Source organism: Notolabrus celidotus, chromosome 12 (genome assembly GCF_009762535.1).
Source record: "Notolabrus celidotus isolate fNotCel1 chromosome 12, fNotCel1.pri, whole genome shotgun sequence".
NCBI classification, from domain to species: domain Eukaryota; kingdom Metazoa; phylum Chordata; class Actinopteri; order Labriformes; family Labridae; genus Notolabrus; species Notolabrus celidotus.
Genome location: NC_048283.1, coordinates 7540217 through 7557438, shown reverse-complemented (window position 1 = coordinate 7557438; position 17222 = coordinate 7540217). Strand labels below are relative to the sequence as shown.

Below are 17222 nucleotides of genomic sequence, written 5' to 3'. Positions count from 1 at the left end.
CTGCAATTAATCCTGATTTTCAAAATCAATAGTTCAACAGCCCGGATTGATATTGATACATTTATGAAGCCAGTCTTCACAGATTCCACCATCAATAATAATCTTTAATTTTGTGGAATGACAAAATGACCATATTTCTAACAGAGCTGTTTCACTTTTATTAATTACTTTATATTTGTTTTAAACACGTTTCAACGATGGATTACCATTTTTAACAAAAAGGACTTTCTACAAAGTTTACCACAACTGCTTTGAATGGAGGAGGAAGATGACCACCATGCAGCAGTGAGTTTTTTTAAAACCCAAAGACAGTCAAAGGCTCTGCATTTTGGGTTCATTTGATGCACAATGCTGAAGTGCTTAGCCATGGAGGTTGTGTTCCTCCTTGCAAGAATGTATTATGCAACACAAATTGTAACCTGGAATCTCAGACCTCTTTGCACGTTCAGCTGCCCTCACAAACAACAGACTGTTAGAATTCTCCTCTCTGTATTTTAATACCTGTTGGCTGAAAGTTCTATTTTATTCCTTATGAGACAGTCGATATATTGTATTTGTACAGCAGTGATTAGATATAATAGACAGGGCTCAACTTGAAATATATTACGTCACTGGCCCCGAGAGACTCATTAAAATAAAACGTTATTGATTAGTTACTTAAATGAACCAGGTTTCGATCCCTATCCCTTGTTGATGATTCACCTAATCCCAATGTTGCAATCCATTTCCTGTTAGCAAACACTTTTTTATCTTGTAATACTCAATCACACTCCAATTTATTTTTCATATACCTCTAGAGTATTTCCTCAGGCTCATTAAGATGTACACAATGAGTCACCCGGACTGAACTTACCAAGGTTCAATTTCAGTTTTATTTGTCAAAACCAAAGATTTCTTCAAATATTGTACGAGGTCGTGTGACCTCCTCCTCTTCCTCTTCCTCTTCCTCCTCCTCAACAACTGCAGAGCCCTTCACCTCCTTCTCCTTTTCCTCCTCCAACTCAACCCACAGCACTCCTTCACCTCCAAACGGCCATTCCAACTCCTTCACCGTGTTCTCCACCTTACCCGTTTTAGTCACTTCTATTGCTTCAGGTTGTAGAGTCGTCTTCATTTTGGTCACCTCTCTGGTCATTGCCGTTTCGGTTGTTGATGTTGTTGTCGATGTTGTGGTTGACACCCTCTTCCTCTTTGGAGCTGCGGTGGGTTTCACTTTTTGCCCTATTGTCCATGGCCTGCTGCTGACTATCTTAGTCACTGAAAAACATTGAATTTCAAAATTATAATTCACATGTAATTGTCCCAAAATAAAAGCACAACTTCTCTACTTTGTCTTTATAACCAAGTTTAAAACACACTAAATGCTTTAGTCTTTTAAGTACATATAAAAAGATATTTTCAAAAAGCTGTTTTTGTTGCAAATATTTGAAATAAAACTTAACCTCTTTATACAAATATTTTGACAACTGACTACATCACTTGGCTACACAGTCCACTCTCATTCATAGGATTCAGTCATTGTTGGTTGATTGACTTTTGGGATTTATTTGTTTAAGATATTTTTTCATCCCTGTGTTTTTTGTTATTATAGTAGATGATGAGCGCAGAGCCTACCTGTTGATGCAGCAGAGTTACAGATGGAGTCGCAGCAGGCGCACACTGAGGCCTTTCCATACAGTTCAACCCACCTAAGGCAAAAAAGTGACAAAGAGTGGATCACTTTGACGCAAGAACTTACTTTCAACTCCTTACAGGAAATATGGTTAAATGAAAACCTAACCTCCTTGCTTTTGTGTCGTAGTTGCAGGACTTTGCTGTTGGTGTGGGAGTGGAGCTGCCCACAGACAGGCTGCAGTGCATGTAGAGCTGCTACAGGAGATCAGATCACACAGTTTAACTTTTTAGTTATTTAATAGTCTTTAGGCATGTTATATACACATAAACAGACATAAATACAAGTGACTTAAAAAAACTCAATAACATGTCATAATTTGATGGATTTTGCTCACCTGGCCTGTCATTCCTTTGAATAAGAACGCGTCCACAGAAAATCTGGCAGCACTGCTCTTGTAGGGGATGAATCTGGAGCGACTCTCTTTACTTTCAACCATACACCTTAACCAGAGAGAGAAAAATGACAGCGCATGTTAATGCATTAAATATGTTTTCTTTATAACTAGAATTACTGGCTCAAGTTGTGTGACTCTGCAGGCTAAACAAACTACAGATGTATGTGTCCTCGTATGTCTTATGCTTGAGGGGCCATAAGGTTTATGTTGCTCAAGCAAAAAGCTAGAGCAATGACTGTAGATAATGCTGCAAATGAGAGTTTTATCAAATAAACAATGAATTCTAAAATAATTCCCCTTACCCAATTTAATCTCAACAGCACAGGAGATCCAGACAATTACCATGGTCTCAAGATGCTCACCAAAGATTTGTATCACCAAATCAGATTCAACTTAAGTTACATAATGCTGATAAATGACTGAAAAAGAGTTTGTTTTGCAGAACAGTCAGCTGTTAGTCAGTTAGACCTCTGACCTCTTCAATACAAAAACTCATCTATTCACATTTTTATCCTTTTAGATATTTGAGTGAAATCTTCAATGACTTGAGCATAACTTTTTGAGTTATCACATAATGCCTTTTGTATTCACTCACTTTGATGTTTGACCAACAAAGTTTATCCTTGAATCCAAATGGATCTTCTAGGCACATCTAATACATTTCTCCAAAGTTTTTACTTATTTATTTATTTTACAGGCACAGAGATTCAGAGATAGTAAAAATATAAAATGAAAACGAACTAGGGGACAACCAAAATTATCCTCGGCCCATAGCTACTGCTTGGGCAATCATAAATACTGAAAAAAATGAATCCTAGTCTTTAGGTTGTACAACGGGTACAAAGAGTCTGTTACCCAAAGTTTCTCACAACGTCAAAGCGTGGCGTGGAGGTGTGGGACTTCTCAGGTGTGGCGTAACACTGGTGGACATACAGTCTTTTGTTTTGGGACATGGATGGAGCCTCCGCCTCAAAGTACATGGGCTTGCCGAGCACATACTGGTCTGACGGTAAAAGCCTTTCCCACTGAGCTGAAAGACAGACAGAAGGAAACAAGAAGCGAAGGTTCCAAGATTGTACGTCATTGAGAAAGTCATAATAAAGCTTAGGGTTCTAAAACTGAAACAGAAGAACTGTAAATGAAACTCTGATTTTCAGATTTGTGATTTTAAAAAGGACTGTACAAGCTCACACTTGTCTTAGAAATAAAGAAGTTCAGGATAATAATTTGTTAATGCATTTTACAACTATGTAAGACTAAGGTCAACTACTGCTTCCTCTGAAAGCCCATTAGCTTTTTTTCAGCTCTCAAGCCAACCCAATCAAGATCTTTCAGAATTGAAATAAATACTGATGATATATTTTAGCAGGTTTTACCATTTCGTGGAGTTAGAATGAACTTTGCTTGATTCTTCATTGGTTTGAAGATCTTGCTCATCCGCATCTTTGGTTTGTAGCCAATTTTGTAGGAGTACTGGTACCTGAAATGTCAAAAATATGGCCCCAACAGGTTTTAAAAAGTCAACAAATTAATAATTTGTTATTAAAAAAGTACACAATCCTCTCTGGTCTCCTACCTGTTATAATAACATAAAACAGGAAGGCTGAAGGGCGCAGAACGTCTGATGGGTCTTTGGAGCTTCGGTGGGTCATATTGTAGAGTGTTTGAATAAGCCAACTGGTTATTGATGATCTGAATAGAAACAGTTGGATAAATAATCAGCCTACCTTAAACCAAACTCAGAATCTTCATCCTGACACCTGCTCTGTAATGCTGCGCTCGAGCTAAATGCTTACACTTACGGGTTAATACACTGATTTACTGAGATGTTAAGCACATTTACTGCTCACAATGTGCCATCTCTACATTATAATAATAATAATAATACATTTTATTTAAAGGCGCCTTTCTCTGCACTCAAGGACACTGCACAGATATATATATATATATATATATATATATATATATATACACATACACAAATTTACATTAGAGGAAACAAAATCAAAGTCAAAATGACAATGAAAACAATATAAACTAACAAAGTGGATTATTAAATGACACCTAAGACTATCAGCATTGTCATTATTTTATGTAGTCATTAACTAGTTGTTGGTCAAAGAAACATTTTAACCTTGTGGAGGAACTAACAGGAGGGAGTATGAAAGATATTACAATTCATCAAAATATTCTATACCTATCTGAATTATCTTGATGTTGTCTGTACTTGCAGCACAATTGATACATGCTACGTGTTTGATTGTGCAATCTGTGTGCAGGTGTTTTCTTACATTGCGCTTTTGAGTACTTGACTCCTCTGAGCCACCATTAAAAACCCACAAGTCTTTTGAGTCTCTCAAAACAGCTAATGTCAGCCTCTTGATGGCGCTATGACACAAGTAAGAAGATCACCAAAATCAGTCTAACAGGGAAAAGGGAACCAGGATTCATTTTGCACCAGGATTGATGCCAAGTCATATCTGGATTCTGACCAAATGCTCTGCCAACCACACTGTTACCTGGAAGGCCCAACTGCTAGCATGCTAAAAACCAAATCCATGTTATGCCTATGTAGTAGGGTTGCCAACTGTCCTGTATTAGCCGGGACATCCCGTATATTGGGCTAAATTGGTTTGTTTCATACGGGACCTCAATTGTCCCGTATATTGACTATTAACTCTTCTAAATACAGCAAACTGCACTCTACAGATCCTAGATCAGACAAAACGGCAGTGACAGATCATGTGCCAATCACACCGCCTGTCATCCAATCACAGGCCACTAAATGGTCAGACTCAAGAAGCAGATGCAGCACAGAGCTGATCAAAAAATGAACTTCAAATATCTGTGAACTGTGACTGGTCATGTAAGGACTTCTCTCTGGCTGTGCAAAAGGACAAAAGACTGCCTGAGTCAGTCAAGAGCAGCAAAAAGTATCCATGGAAAAAGTAAATTTGTTGAGTCATACTCCTCTTTTGCATTTAATTTTTTCTTTTGCCTGTTTTTTGATGTTTATTCATATGAGGTTACATAATGATACAGTAAGGATTAAAGGGAATATACACAAGTTCTGCATTTACAGTTGAATCAGAATATGAACATACGCTGAATTCTCACATCATGCTCACACCACCATGGCACCGTGCACCTGTCCCTTATTTAGTAGGGAGGAAGTTGGCAACCCTAGTGAGGACTCAGGAGGCATGACTCCACATACTTTTGTTTGCACGTCTTTCCAGATTGCCACAAGCAATATGGCGGCGACGTTGGCGTACGACCCGGCTAAGCGGTTTCTACATATGCCTGGATATGTCTATGCTAAAAACTATTAGCACACACCAACTGTCAGTCATTGTTAGCATTAAGGGAGCTTACCATTTGTTTGGTTCCACACATGTCGAGGTCGTATTCAAAGTTAATGTAATCCCGTGTAGATGTACTGGCTCGGCACGTCCCTAGTTTGACATGAGACTGTAGTTTATTATCGGTGCCAAAAACGCTCCTCTCCACCTGCACGAGCATCTTGTTCTGCAGGCACGAGGTTCTCACGGAATCACCCGAGACGTTTGGCGGACTGGTTTTTGGTCGGACCGGGAGCAGGACCTCACGAACGGGCTCAGGTAAAGGTTCCTTCCCGGTTCCCCTGACTGGGGAGAAATGCTCCTTCTCCACGAGCGGCAGCCGTGAGTCCACAGACACTGGGAGGTGCAGGTAGGGTGGAGGTAAGAGTGGCGTTTCTCTCCGGGAGACTTCTTTCATGGCCTGGCGGGGCTGAGTTAAAGCACCAACCGTTGGTGTTGTTATCAACATAAATGACAACGTGACAATAAGTGAACAATGAACCATAACCGGAACTTTTGGTCGACGATTACAAGTTTGTGGTAAATTCTAAGATTAGAAACTGAACCTTCATCTCAGAGTGTTTTCATGTGTGATTCTGGGGAGTCCAATCAACAGCATTTGTTGACTGACCGAAACACCTGTTGGAAAAAGGCGGGTTAAAACAAACTGACGCCTCATGCTGGTGGGTTCGATGTCAACGGTTCCCAAAGTGTGGGTCGGGACCCCCCTGGTGAGATGTCTTCCAGAATGTTTTTTTTTTCCCTATATCTAAAAATATTTATTTTTTTATTCTTGTTTTTATTTATTTTTATCTTGTTTTCTTATGTTTCTGTTCCTTTTTGTTTGTACTTTTCATTTGTATTATTTCTTTATTATTAATATTTATTTTTTCTTACCTTTTGTTGGTTTTGTATTACTCATGTATGAGCCATTTTTACCTATGTTGTTTTTGTTTATTGTTTTGTTACTCGCACAATCACCACAAGGTGCACTTCAGGTAAATGGGCAGGTAAATGCTACAAAAGGGGCACAGGTGAAGTAGTGATCTTGGGAACGGTTTTTACCGCTCATCTTAGACCACACTGTTGTTTTCATCACGCATATCACCATCAAAGTAAGTTGTTTTACATATTTATCTTTAGGAACAATAAACGGCAAGAAATAACGCAACAATAACCTCGGATTGGACATTGGATTCTTTTAGAAACGCGTCAAAAACACCTCACTCCCGCACCCAGACAGTGACTAAAATCAGGTCAGGGTAGTCACTACAACTCATATAAATTGTTAACTTGTGGTCAACAAAGAAATAATGAAAAAATGCAATAAAAAAAAAAGTTGAATGACAAAAGTTATCTAAAAATAGTATATTATTCTCACTTATAGTAAAAAGTATCGACATTCATAGTAGCAAAACTTGAAATAAAGCCTTGAAAATAGAAAATGTAATGAGTTTTCTGCCTTTCTTTGTTGCCAGATGTGTCCTAAGTTTAGGGTTAGTGAACAGTGAATTATCAAAAGCATCAGTAGCAGTAGGTTAATTCATAACGGCACAGGAAACACAGACACATGCTCATATAGGTAGGCTTGTTTTCTGCAGACCAGCTAAATGAAGCCACATCAAATCACTTTGAGGGTCAGCGGGGGTCGCCAAACTTTGGCACCTATATTTTGGGGGTTGCGGGCTGAAAAGTTTGGGAACCTTTGAACTGAACAACCCAATGGACATGATTGTCCCGCATTTTTAAAGTCTTCTTATTTATTCTGGCCCAGTAAGATGGATACATTGAACTGGTTGCTTTTGTGTGACAAAACATTTACTTCTTTTACAGGCGTTGGAGACAAATAAGTAAGTGTAGGTTTTATTGTCTTCGGTCTTTGCAGTTTTTTACAGTGCAGAATAAAACAGTGCAGTCGGTGAACAATGAATTAAGCGTTTAGTTCACAGTATGTATATTACTGATATAATATATTTAATATATTATTGAATCAATTAATTTCTTTTCAAGAAAAGATACACAAGATACAATCAGGTAGAAATGATCAGTACGTTGCAGAGCTGATATAACCAACATTATGTAATACATCTAAAACCAATGAAGATCGAAAGGACATTGATGTTAACTAGTTAAATGATGATATTACACAGCACAGAGTTTTTAAAATTAACCATAATAGATCATATTTGCTTGTCTATTATCAAGCATAATCTCCTCTGGCCAGTGTTGAAGTAACCTGTCACTCTCATCACTTTGGAGTCTATTCATGGCACAACTTTTATCCTATCTTTCTAAATGGACAACCAAAAGACTGTAACTTAACCAACCAACATGTGACCAAATGATGCTGGTCATATTATCATTTACAAGCCTGTGCATCCTTCTTGGCTGAGGTTTTTACAATTTTTAAAGATCTGTAGGTGGGGGTTAAGATGTACGCATAATTGAAAGTGACTGTTTGATAGAGATAGTTTAGTTAATCACAGCTCAAGACAAACTCAGCAGAGGAGGCATACCAAAGTTATAGGAACGTAAGCTCAGTATGTCACACACATACCCGCTCATTCTTCTTAAGACAGCTCTGCAAAGAGAGAGGCATGGTTTTCATGTTGTTAGAAGTAATGAGAGGAGATCTTGTTTGTCTAATTTACATTGCAGGTAAAACAAAGCACAGGTCAGAGCACAGTTAAAGTTGAGTATGGTGGCTGTTCAATAGAAGGCAGAAAAAGCAGCTCCATTGGTTCTCCTTATTTCATACAACATGTGTATGACATAAGTAGTGTGAGTAACATGACAGTCCAGTAGGGTGTAGCAGGCGTTTCAGCTCCGTTGCACAGGTGAGTGTTGCAGCATTCATTGGTGAAGGTAAAGTTGAGTCCCATGGTGTATTTCTGGCCTGTGACTCCACACAGGGAGGGCGGGATGCAGCTCTTCTCATACAACACCACATGAAGGTCTCCTGAAAACCAAGAGCTTCTTAAGAACACACACAAAATAAACCACACAAACTCAGTTCTCTCTGCGCTGGGTACTACCCCTCTCGGTTCTTTTTCTCAGTTTTGATTCATTTAAATTTTGTTCAGTGATTTAAGGTAACCCTCACCTTTCTCTCCCACAGCTCGGCTGGAGAGGCAGACCTGCTCCCGGGGACATTTGATGGGGAATCGGATGCAGTCTATAGGTAAGATGGCGGGGAACACACAGGTGTAACAAAAGAGGGGATCTGAAGGAGAGACAAATTGGTAACAGCCACAAATAGGTCTTCATTTTTCTTCATACTTAAAAAAAAAAACCATTTGCATTAACAAACAGTGCAACAATGTACTCCATATAAGAGTATACAAAAGAGAGATAGTTTGAGTCTACTTGCAAATAATATGATAATGTCATGAATTTAAGGAGAGAAGTAAACTTCAAACTGTAAAAGGATTATGTGTGGTTGATAAAAAAGAAAAGAAAACTGTTATTCTTCATGAGAAAGCTTACAGTCCAGTTTGGACATTTTATTACTGTAGTTTATTCTATTTAAGTCTGAAGGTCTATTAGTAGATTTCATGTGAAAAGTTGTCAAGTTTGGGGTAGCTTACTTTTACATTTAAAGGTACAGTGTGTAGTTTTTAGTGGCATTTAGTGGAACAGACTTGGTAGAGATGGAATATAATATTCATAAGTATGTTTACATTAGTGTATTATCAACTTAATTTAAAAACTGTTTTTGTTATCTTTGGATGAGCCTTTTATCTACATAGGAGTGGGTCTCCTTCCATGGAGGTTGCCATCTTGCACCACCGTGTTTGTACAGCAGCACAGAACGGACAACAACTAATGTATTTTTGTATTTAGTGAGTAGAACCACAAAATGCACTTGTTGTAAGACAGACGAGTAAGAAGAAGAGAGAGTGATTGTATGATGGACACATTTGATGTAAGAAATCTTGGAAATGGAGGTTCATACTCTTCATGAATCACAGGAGTGAGCAAAGGAGCATTTCAGTCAAGATTCTGACCGCTAGATATCACTAAATATTCCCATTTCTACACACTGTAGCTTTAAGGCATTATTATTATTAAATCTTTTCTCTTTTAGTCTCTTATCTTGATTAGTTTTATTTTTCTGACTTTGTTTTATTTCTTTTTAATCTGTTGGTTTTTGCTTCTTTTTTTAACTTGCTTTATTCATTGTGATCATAAGGGGTCTACCTTTTTTACTTACTTCTCATTTTCTTTTTGCAACTCTTATGTTGCTTTACTCCCTACTGTTCTGTTTTCATTTTAAATGTATAAAATATTTGTTCCTTTTAATCCTTACACTTTTATTCTGTTTAATTTTATTTTGCTTTAATTTTATTTTTTTATTTGTAATGCAATTTGTAACCCTTTATTGAAAAGTGCTATTTAAATCAAGTTTATTATTATTATTATTATTATTATTATTATTATTATTGTTGTTGTTGTTGTTGTTGTTGTTGTTGTTGTCGTTATAATTCTTAGTATTATTATTGCTATTATTATTATTATTATTATTATTATTATTAAGCTAAATATTGTTAATACAGTATTACTTTTGCTATTGCAATGTTTACATGTTTATTTGAAAGTATATAAATAAATAAATTACAAAAAGTTTTGTTGTTTAAAACTAGAGTTATACCGTCTCAGGCCTACATTAAGTTGATTTATTGGCAAATGTTTTGTTTATTTTTCCCCTCAAACTAAATAAGAGGCCATCGACATGGTCTCTAGCTCACTTTATTATTTTTCACCATTTTCTAACATTAACAGATCAAACATCGAATTAATCCACGATAACATGAGCCCTTCTTTCAGAAAATGTAATTGTACAAATGTTGACATTCTTCATTTTTAGGCAGAAGCATTCACATACACACACTTATGTTTTGTTGACTCACCCACAGCTGGAAGTGAACAAAGGAGAAGCAGGGGACAAACCAGCTTCGACATCACTGACTGTGTCTCACAGCTTCCTTAGTCCTCTTCTTTTGTTATCTTTTAGAACAAACCACTCACCTTTTAATTTAAAAACAAGAGGCTTGATGAACACAGCATCTTTAGTAACTAAGTTCTGTTTCTGATCAGCTCCGTCAAAGCTTTTCTGCCTTTTTTAGTGGCTTCAGCAGCAGTGATCCTAGCTCTCATGTGGTTTCTGCTGAGATTCTGTAAATTAACTCCAAGAATTTCCACGCCTCCCTACTTATGATTCAATTAGTTTGTTAGCTTCACAGTGACAGCCTGGATTTTACCACACTGTCCAGCAAAGAATAGCCCCATTCAGATTTCATGGAACAAAGAGGCTTTGTCACGAAACATTACCATTGTTTAAATTAGAATCTATGTAAAGAGGCCAAATTTCTAGGCTCTTATTTAAAGTTTTTTTTTTTAAAGATTAACAAGACTCCAGTGTGTACAAAGGTATAGCAGGGCAGGTTTATTAAATCATGTCTTAATTCCTAGTGAAAGACGTTGAGTTTGGTGGCTGTCAAGTGACCTGCAGTCTCATGACTAGAAATCTAAGCAAGGGGTAGAGACAGAGATTCTGACTCTGTGGAAGGGTTTCACAAAAGTATTTTAGGCTGCTTTGCTTCACAAACAAGAGACAAACATTCAGTTCATATCTCCAATACACTCTAAAAAATGCACTTTAATGAGTAATTAAATGGACCAATCATTTCTGGTCATTCAGATTGATTGGACAATAAGATAAATGGATTAGGCTCTACTCTCTCTCTCCATTCAGCCTCCATTTTTACTGTTGTTAGTTTCTCCAAACAAGTAAGGGGTAATTGTTCTGATCATGGTCGTGTTGTTATGATATTAGAGACAAGATAACCCAATTAGATGTGGATTAAAGGGTAATGGAAACTTAATCTTGGTTTATTGTTTATTAAGATATTGCCAGTCACATATAAAATGAATGATTTTTACTACAATGAGTTTTCAGCTGGTGTCGAAACAGACTGGGGTTCATACTGAAAATCTACCAAAGCAAACAAGACTGCCAGAGACTAGACTGACTATTTCTGTATACCAGTTGTTACTCTTAATGCCTGTTAGCGCTAACACTGGGTAGGCCTCTGAAGAGGGCGTTGACAACTCGCTGCCAAAACAGACATGTACAACAGATTCCCAGTGAGTGTTAAGGTCTGTTTGACACAGTTGGAGAGGGAGGTTTCCCTTCACCATTAAGGATTCTTAGTAGTGTGTTAAGTTTGAATGGCACATCAATTCCAAGTTCAGTAACACTTCACTTGTTAAATGGCTCACATCACATAATGAATTGAGATGTGAGCCAAATTAACTAATGAAATTTTATGTCCTCCATAACTTTCAATGTGAGACGTGCGGCCTTTTAATCTTTTTTATTCATTTTGACTGTAAGAAGGAAGCAGGATGCAGTTTTCATTAAAACACTACTTTCGCATATTTGGAACATGATCATTAAAGAGGGGATGTATCGCTTTGTCCACACAAAATTAAAAGTTCCTCACAGGCGCGTTATGTTCCTGTATCTGAGAAACTTCAAATCAATCTGTACCCACTTGTGTAACACTTCAAAAGAGGAGGCTAGAACATTGTTTCATACACAACTTGTTTCAACTCTTATTAGATGTCAGTTTTGATTTATTTATTTATTTTTTGGATAATGAGGGAAAAGGGAGAATTTTGACTCTTTGTGTGCATTTCAATTCAAAAGCATGGAATTTGTAGCCCAAAAAAAAGTACACATAGAAATAAGAACTGTATGTGGATGTAAATGTGAATGAAGAAGGTCTAACACTGATGTTTGGAGATTAAATCTGGACAGCAATCTGCTTTTGGTTCATCTTAAAGGTGTTCGATGAAGGTGAGGTCTGTTTCGGACAGTTCAGTTCTTCCACACCAAACAACACAAAGAAAGAAATCTCCTTTATTGGAACTAAAGAGCATTATCTAACCATGAAGTTTATTGTTGTGTTTCTGTAAGCAATAGTAGCAAATGAATAGTCAAGATGTGCTTTATATGATAAATGTTAATGAGATAGATATTGCATGATTTGACCTATCTGACTTAAAGGTGACTGAAAGACATAAAGAAACAAAAAAACATGTTACCTCATAGACATTTCGGTCAAATTTAGGTGATTTCATTCATATTTCATTGATATTGCATCAGTAAATCTCACACATGCGTGCTCTACATCTCTCCTGGCACACTTCACACTATCCTCTCTCTCTGCATGATTTCTGCAGCCTTAAAGGACACAAGAGAAGGGTTTCTGGTTTCAGCACGCCCCCTGCTGGAGAAAAGATGGCATGGCCCGCTTGTCCACCTGCTGCCGCCTCATGCGTGTGACAGCGGCGTCTACCTGAGCTGCTGCTCTTTTGCCGTGCTGGTCGTCCAGCAGCTGCAGACAGGCGCGCTGTAGCCTCACCAGCTCCCCCTCATTGGAGGTTAGACATCGCCTCAGCACTGCACTGCCCTGAGAGACACAGGAAACACATTTACCCGCCTGCCTTGTTTCAGACAGAAATAGGAGGTATGACAGAATAGGAGGTGTGTTAAACCACTGAATGCTTTTTTTCAATACATGGTGCGAACATCTGTTCATGTATTTGAATAGAAGCAGACTCTGGTTATGCCTTGTTTGTTTTTATTTTCACATGAGAAGAGAGGCTCATCCTAGGTTAGCTATAAACAAGTCGACTTTTATTTGATCTATCTTTCAAACGAAGTTTAAAGAACCAATGGGAGCATCGACCTGTACTCCATATTTTATTTTGCTTCTCAGTGTGTGTTTTTTGTTTTTTTTACCAATAGCAACTAGCAGCCTAATATATTGAGTCAAGAGCTGCAATGATTAGTTTATTCTTCTAAGAAAGAGGGTAGCCATCGATCTGTATTTAGCAGTACACACCTGTATGAGATGAGCAGCCTCAGGCAGCTGTGTTCCTGGGTGTCTCTGATAAACTTGCACCAGAGGCCTGTTTAGTTTCTCTCTGGACAGGATGTCACCGCTGTACTCTGGACCCTGCACACAAAAAGCAGAGATGAAACAGTGGCTTGTTGTCATTGAGTCTCAAGTAAACTCCCCTTTTTTTTATCTTCCACACTCACCTGCAGTCTGTCGTGGCTGTGACGGATACAGTTAATCTCTCTCTGCTTACGAAACATGGCCTGCCTGGTGGCTGCAGACATTAATGTCAGGTTTTGCTATGAAGGACGGATTGAAAGAGAGATGTGTTTTTACTTTGGAGTCAAAATGATAGTCAAAGTATTTCTGCATGAAAGATGTTAAACTGTTTTTTGTAATTGTGTCTTACCTGCAGACCGATTGTTTCTGAAATCTTCTTCACCAGACCGTCATTGACGGTGCAGTGAACAGCTTTCTGCTTGGCGATGGCGCTTGTTAGCATCTGTCTGATGTTTCCCCTCAGCAGCTGTGACTGGTTAACTGTCAAAGTGGACTCCTCCAAAACCTGTTTGCATTCTGCAAGGAGACAAATGAATGATTTAAGGGATGATTAGTTTCATTTACTCAAGCTAGCATTTTTTTTCCTGAAATCGATCATCATTCCTGCTTCAGAGATTGATGCAGATTTCCTGTGTGTCCTGCTTGTACCTGGTGTAAAGGAGCTGACGGGGTCTGTTTTGGTGAAGGTCTCTGCAGAGCTGCGGTGCCTTCCAGCCGAGGCACTGTTGGGCAGCAGCTCCAGGACACGAGCCCTCTCACTGGCACTTTCCAGCAGCTTTCTACTGCTCTGACCCAGAGCCTGGAAAAAAAGTGGAGATGCTTCAACTGGACAGACTAGAGCTGGAACTTGCAAAAATTTTTTATAATTGATTAAAGCTGCTGTTGGTAGTCGTGATATAAACATCAGTTCAAAAGATTGTTGTGAGCGTTCTATGAGGAAGTAGTGGCTTCCCAGCTAATCAGGGCGACATAGTGGGGCTGCCACTCAACCAATCAGGACGGAGGATTTGAGATTAGCTATGATTGGTCCGTGGTAACGGGAACGAGGGGAATAACAACATTGCTTTATACAAAGGCATTGGAAAACACAGAGATTTTGCGATAGTCTCAAATTACTTCACTTACAGACGAGTACTGATGGGTATTATGACCTTTTCTCCAAACCCAGCAGAAAAAAACTAACATTTTTGACAACATTCCTACCAACAGAAGCTTTAACCTCCCGATTATCAATGGATCAGTTAAATGTTTTCTCTACGCTGTGTTTGGAAAAGTAAAAGAAAAGTCAACAATTTCCAATAAGCCGAAAGTCAAATCTGCTCTTGTCCAAAACCTAAACAGGTTTAACTTAAGAACAGATTGGACAAAGACAAACTGCAGCTTCTCAAAATAAACACTTTCTCTAAAATTATGATCAATAAATTATCACACTAGTTGCTTTTTAATTATCTGTCAATGCACTCATGGCAAACTGTTGCAGCTCTACTTCAAATGCTGAAGTACTGAAGTAGTTCAAACTGTGGACTCTTAAATTTGTTTCATTTGTGCTCATTACCCCTGACTTTGATTGTAAATATCAATACTTAATAACATAGAGCAACAATACAATAAATATAGAGTGGTAATAAGACAAGGGTGCAGCTTATAGGTGCATGACAGCTCTGGCAGTGTAGATTTTCATCCGTCACTGATGCCAGTAAATCAGTAGAGAGAGAGAGAGAGAGAGGGGAGGGGGAGGGGACTTTAAAGAAAATGAGTCAACCGATGAAGGCAGAACAGTGACTCTGGAAATCACCTGCAGCTGGGTCAGTGTGTTTCTCAACGCTCCCTCCAGATCCTGTTTCAACTGGGCCAGCTCTCTTCTCTCACATAGCAACAAGTAATCAGCACCATCCATCTCCTGCAACGGAGCAGGGCTGTCAGTGAACGTATCTCCTCTACTTGATGAATGAAACGCACAATACAGAACTTAATGAATTAATCTGTGGCCTGTTGTATCACTTACACCATTATGGTGTTGTATTCAGCTGTTATATAACCTATTTGCTGTAAAAGGATTTTAGAATGATGTTAAATTAGCAGACCGTTCCTTCAAAAATATGAGAGCCAAATCTCTCAAAAATTGTTTAAACCAAATGTTCTTTCATTGAAGATATAAAACTCAGTTTCAGCATTGACACAAAAAAAAAAAAGAAACCAAACACGAGCCATTGAGTTGTACAATTTTTCAGTGATTTCCTCTTGGGTGATGATGGAAGTAAACAAGTGACCCTTCCACTGAATGTCACAATGTAAAAACTTACTGTTTCTGCAGTGGACGGCCTCCCGGTCCTCCCCTCAGAGCTCCTCCTGTTGATGTTCAGATGAGTCCTGAGGCTTCGAAGCATCCTCTCCAGGTGACCCCTCTCCCTCTCCAGCTTGATGCCCTCCTCCCTCACCTTGCCAGCTTGCCTGCGCAGCTGACCCTCCACCTCCCGGACTCTCCGCATGTACTCACCTGCCACGGCAACACTGGTTCCAGCACACTGCTCACGCAAGCTGGTAGGAGGGAAAGGGGCCACAAATGTCCTCTGGGAGCCACCTCGAAACTTCAGACAAAGATAGACTGTAATGTCTAAATGACAAAACTAGTGTGGAGTACATTCCCTCAAATACTGTGTAGGGTATACAACACAATACTGCTACCCCTCCATATTTCACAATGCACTTTTAACTTGATGTATTAGATATTATCTTTTGTTTATAGTTACATTATATAGGCTTTTCTTTTTACAAATCATGTGGATGTTCTTAAGACTGACTGCTCATGACTAAATAAAGTAATACAATTGGACAGCTCTTAATGTTAGGATCAGCTTTGAACACACCTCATCTTAGGTTATTTTTTAGCTTTAAACTTTAAAGTTTCTTGTCTATTTCTACCTTTTTAGTTTGGAAGAACAACCTGCAGATGTTTTATTATTGTCACTTAAGATGCTGCCTCCCCTCAGTTTTCAGTTTCCATGTGGGCTAAAGGAAGTCAGCTGAAATATATCTGTTTGCAAGCCTGTGTTTGTCTTACAATTGATCCTGTAGTTTGGGGTCTCGACAAAGTCTTATTGCAAATGCAGTCACGACTTTCTTCCACTTTTTCCCTTGTGATCTTATCTCCTGTGGTTTCCGCTGTGCTGTCTGGTTGCTCGGGAGTCAATAAACTTGCGGAGGCGCTGCAGATCCGGGTCCGTCCTCCTGCCCGAGTCTGCCGCACCAGGCGCTCCGCTCGCCGGATGGAGCGAACCGTGCCATCTCGCCAAGACCTCGGTCCAATGGTGATAGAGCTGAGAGGTACTGACTGGACCTGCATTCCTACACGTGCACTTTAAATGATATCCAGTTAAACGGGACTATAATCGATCACTCCTCCAAATACTCTATGTCCACATGATGCATCCCGGTCTCGCCTGACTCTGTGTAAGGATCTGAGCTCCATAGCAACTGTTCTTGAAGTAACAAGAAACTCAAAGCTGTTCAGTGATTGGGTGGTGAGGAGGAGACAGGAGGCACTGACATTCAACACGGTTTACTTGCCCCCCGGTTCAGGTTCAGAGGTTACATTCCCATTCATTTCCCCCATAGATAAATTACTGAAGAGGATTAGGGCCACTGGAAGATTTTTTTTTTTTAAGGACATGTCTTTTTATTATTATTATTATTCTGAGAAAAAAGTCAGAAGTCTGACTTTTTTCTCAGAATTCTGACTTTAATTTCAGAATTCTGACTTTAATTTCAGAATTCTGACTTAAATCTCAGAACTCTGACTTTTTTTTCTCTCAGAATTCAGACTTTAATCTCAGAATTCTGAC

At 38.7% G+C, this 17222-nt stretch overlaps 3 protein-coding genes and 1 long non-coding RNA gene across 7 annotated transcripts; 1 reads left to right on the top strand and 3 right to left on the bottom strand.

The window, feature by feature from the left end:
- Positions 1–844: 844 nt before the first annotated feature.
- zp3d.2 (zona pellucida glycoprotein 3d tandem duplicate 2) lies at positions 845–6067 on the bottom strand. 2 transcript variants are annotated; one of them, XM_034697747.1, is made up of 8 exons: positions 5445–6067; positions 3646–3761; positions 3446–3549; positions 2925–3099; positions 2010–2115; positions 1781–1866; positions 1615–1688; positions 845–1257 (listed from the first exon to the last, which is right to left on the bottom strand). In XM_034697747.1, exons 1-8 carry the CDS (start codon positions 5913–5915, stop codon positions 872–874), a joined length of 1518 nt encoding a protein of 505 aa, XP_034553638.1. In that variant the 5' UTR covers positions 5916–6067; the 3' UTR covers positions 845–871. The 2 variants fall into 2 exon arrangements, with proteins under 2 accessions (XP_034553638.1, XP_034553637.1); XM_034697746.1 differs by having other exon boundaries at positions 1781–1869; positions 5445–6066.
- LOC117822833 lies at positions 5272–17064 on the top strand. 2 transcript variants are annotated; one of them, XR_004633259.1, is made up of 4 exons: positions 5272–6141; positions 8529–8591; positions 12659–12859; positions 15695–17064. It is a non-coding gene; the product is annotated as an uncharacterized LOC117822833 (long non-coding RNA). The 2 variants fall into 2 exon arrangements; XR_004633260.1 differs by lacking the exon at positions 5272–6141 and adding an exon at positions 6463–6525.
- Positions 7258–10682, bottom strand: LOC117822832 (sperm acrosome membrane-associated protein 4-like). Its single transcript, XM_034697749.1, has 3 exons — positions 10321–10682; positions 8514–8633; positions 7258–8369 (listed from the first exon to the last, which is right to left on the bottom strand). The coding sequence occupies exons 1-3, from the start codon at positions 10370–10372 to the stop codon at positions 8158–8160; spliced, it is 384 nt and encodes a 127-aa protein (XP_034553640.1). The 5' UTR covers positions 10373–10682; the 3' UTR covers positions 7258–8157.
- ccdc105 (coiled-coil domain containing 105) lies at positions 12322–17040 on the bottom strand. 2 transcript variants are annotated; one of them, XR_004633258.1, is made up of 9 exons: positions 16442–17040; positions 15684–15968; positions 15176–15280; positions 14029–14179; positions 13730–13896; positions 13524–13619; positions 13324–13437; positions 12615–12888; positions 12322–12505 (listed from the first exon to the last, which is right to left on the bottom strand). XR_004633258.1 is itself a non-coding variant. In XM_034697748.1 (8 exons), exons 1-8 carry the CDS (start codon positions 16721–16723, stop codon positions 12691–12693), a joined length of 1398 nt encoding a protein of 465 aa, XP_034553639.1. In that variant the 5' UTR covers positions 16724–17040; the 3' UTR covers positions 12322–12690. The 2 variants fall into 2 exon arrangements, 1 of the variants encoding a protein (XP_034553639.1); XM_034697748.1 differs by having other exon boundaries at positions 12322–12888.
- Positions 17065–17222: the final 158 nt, after the last annotated feature.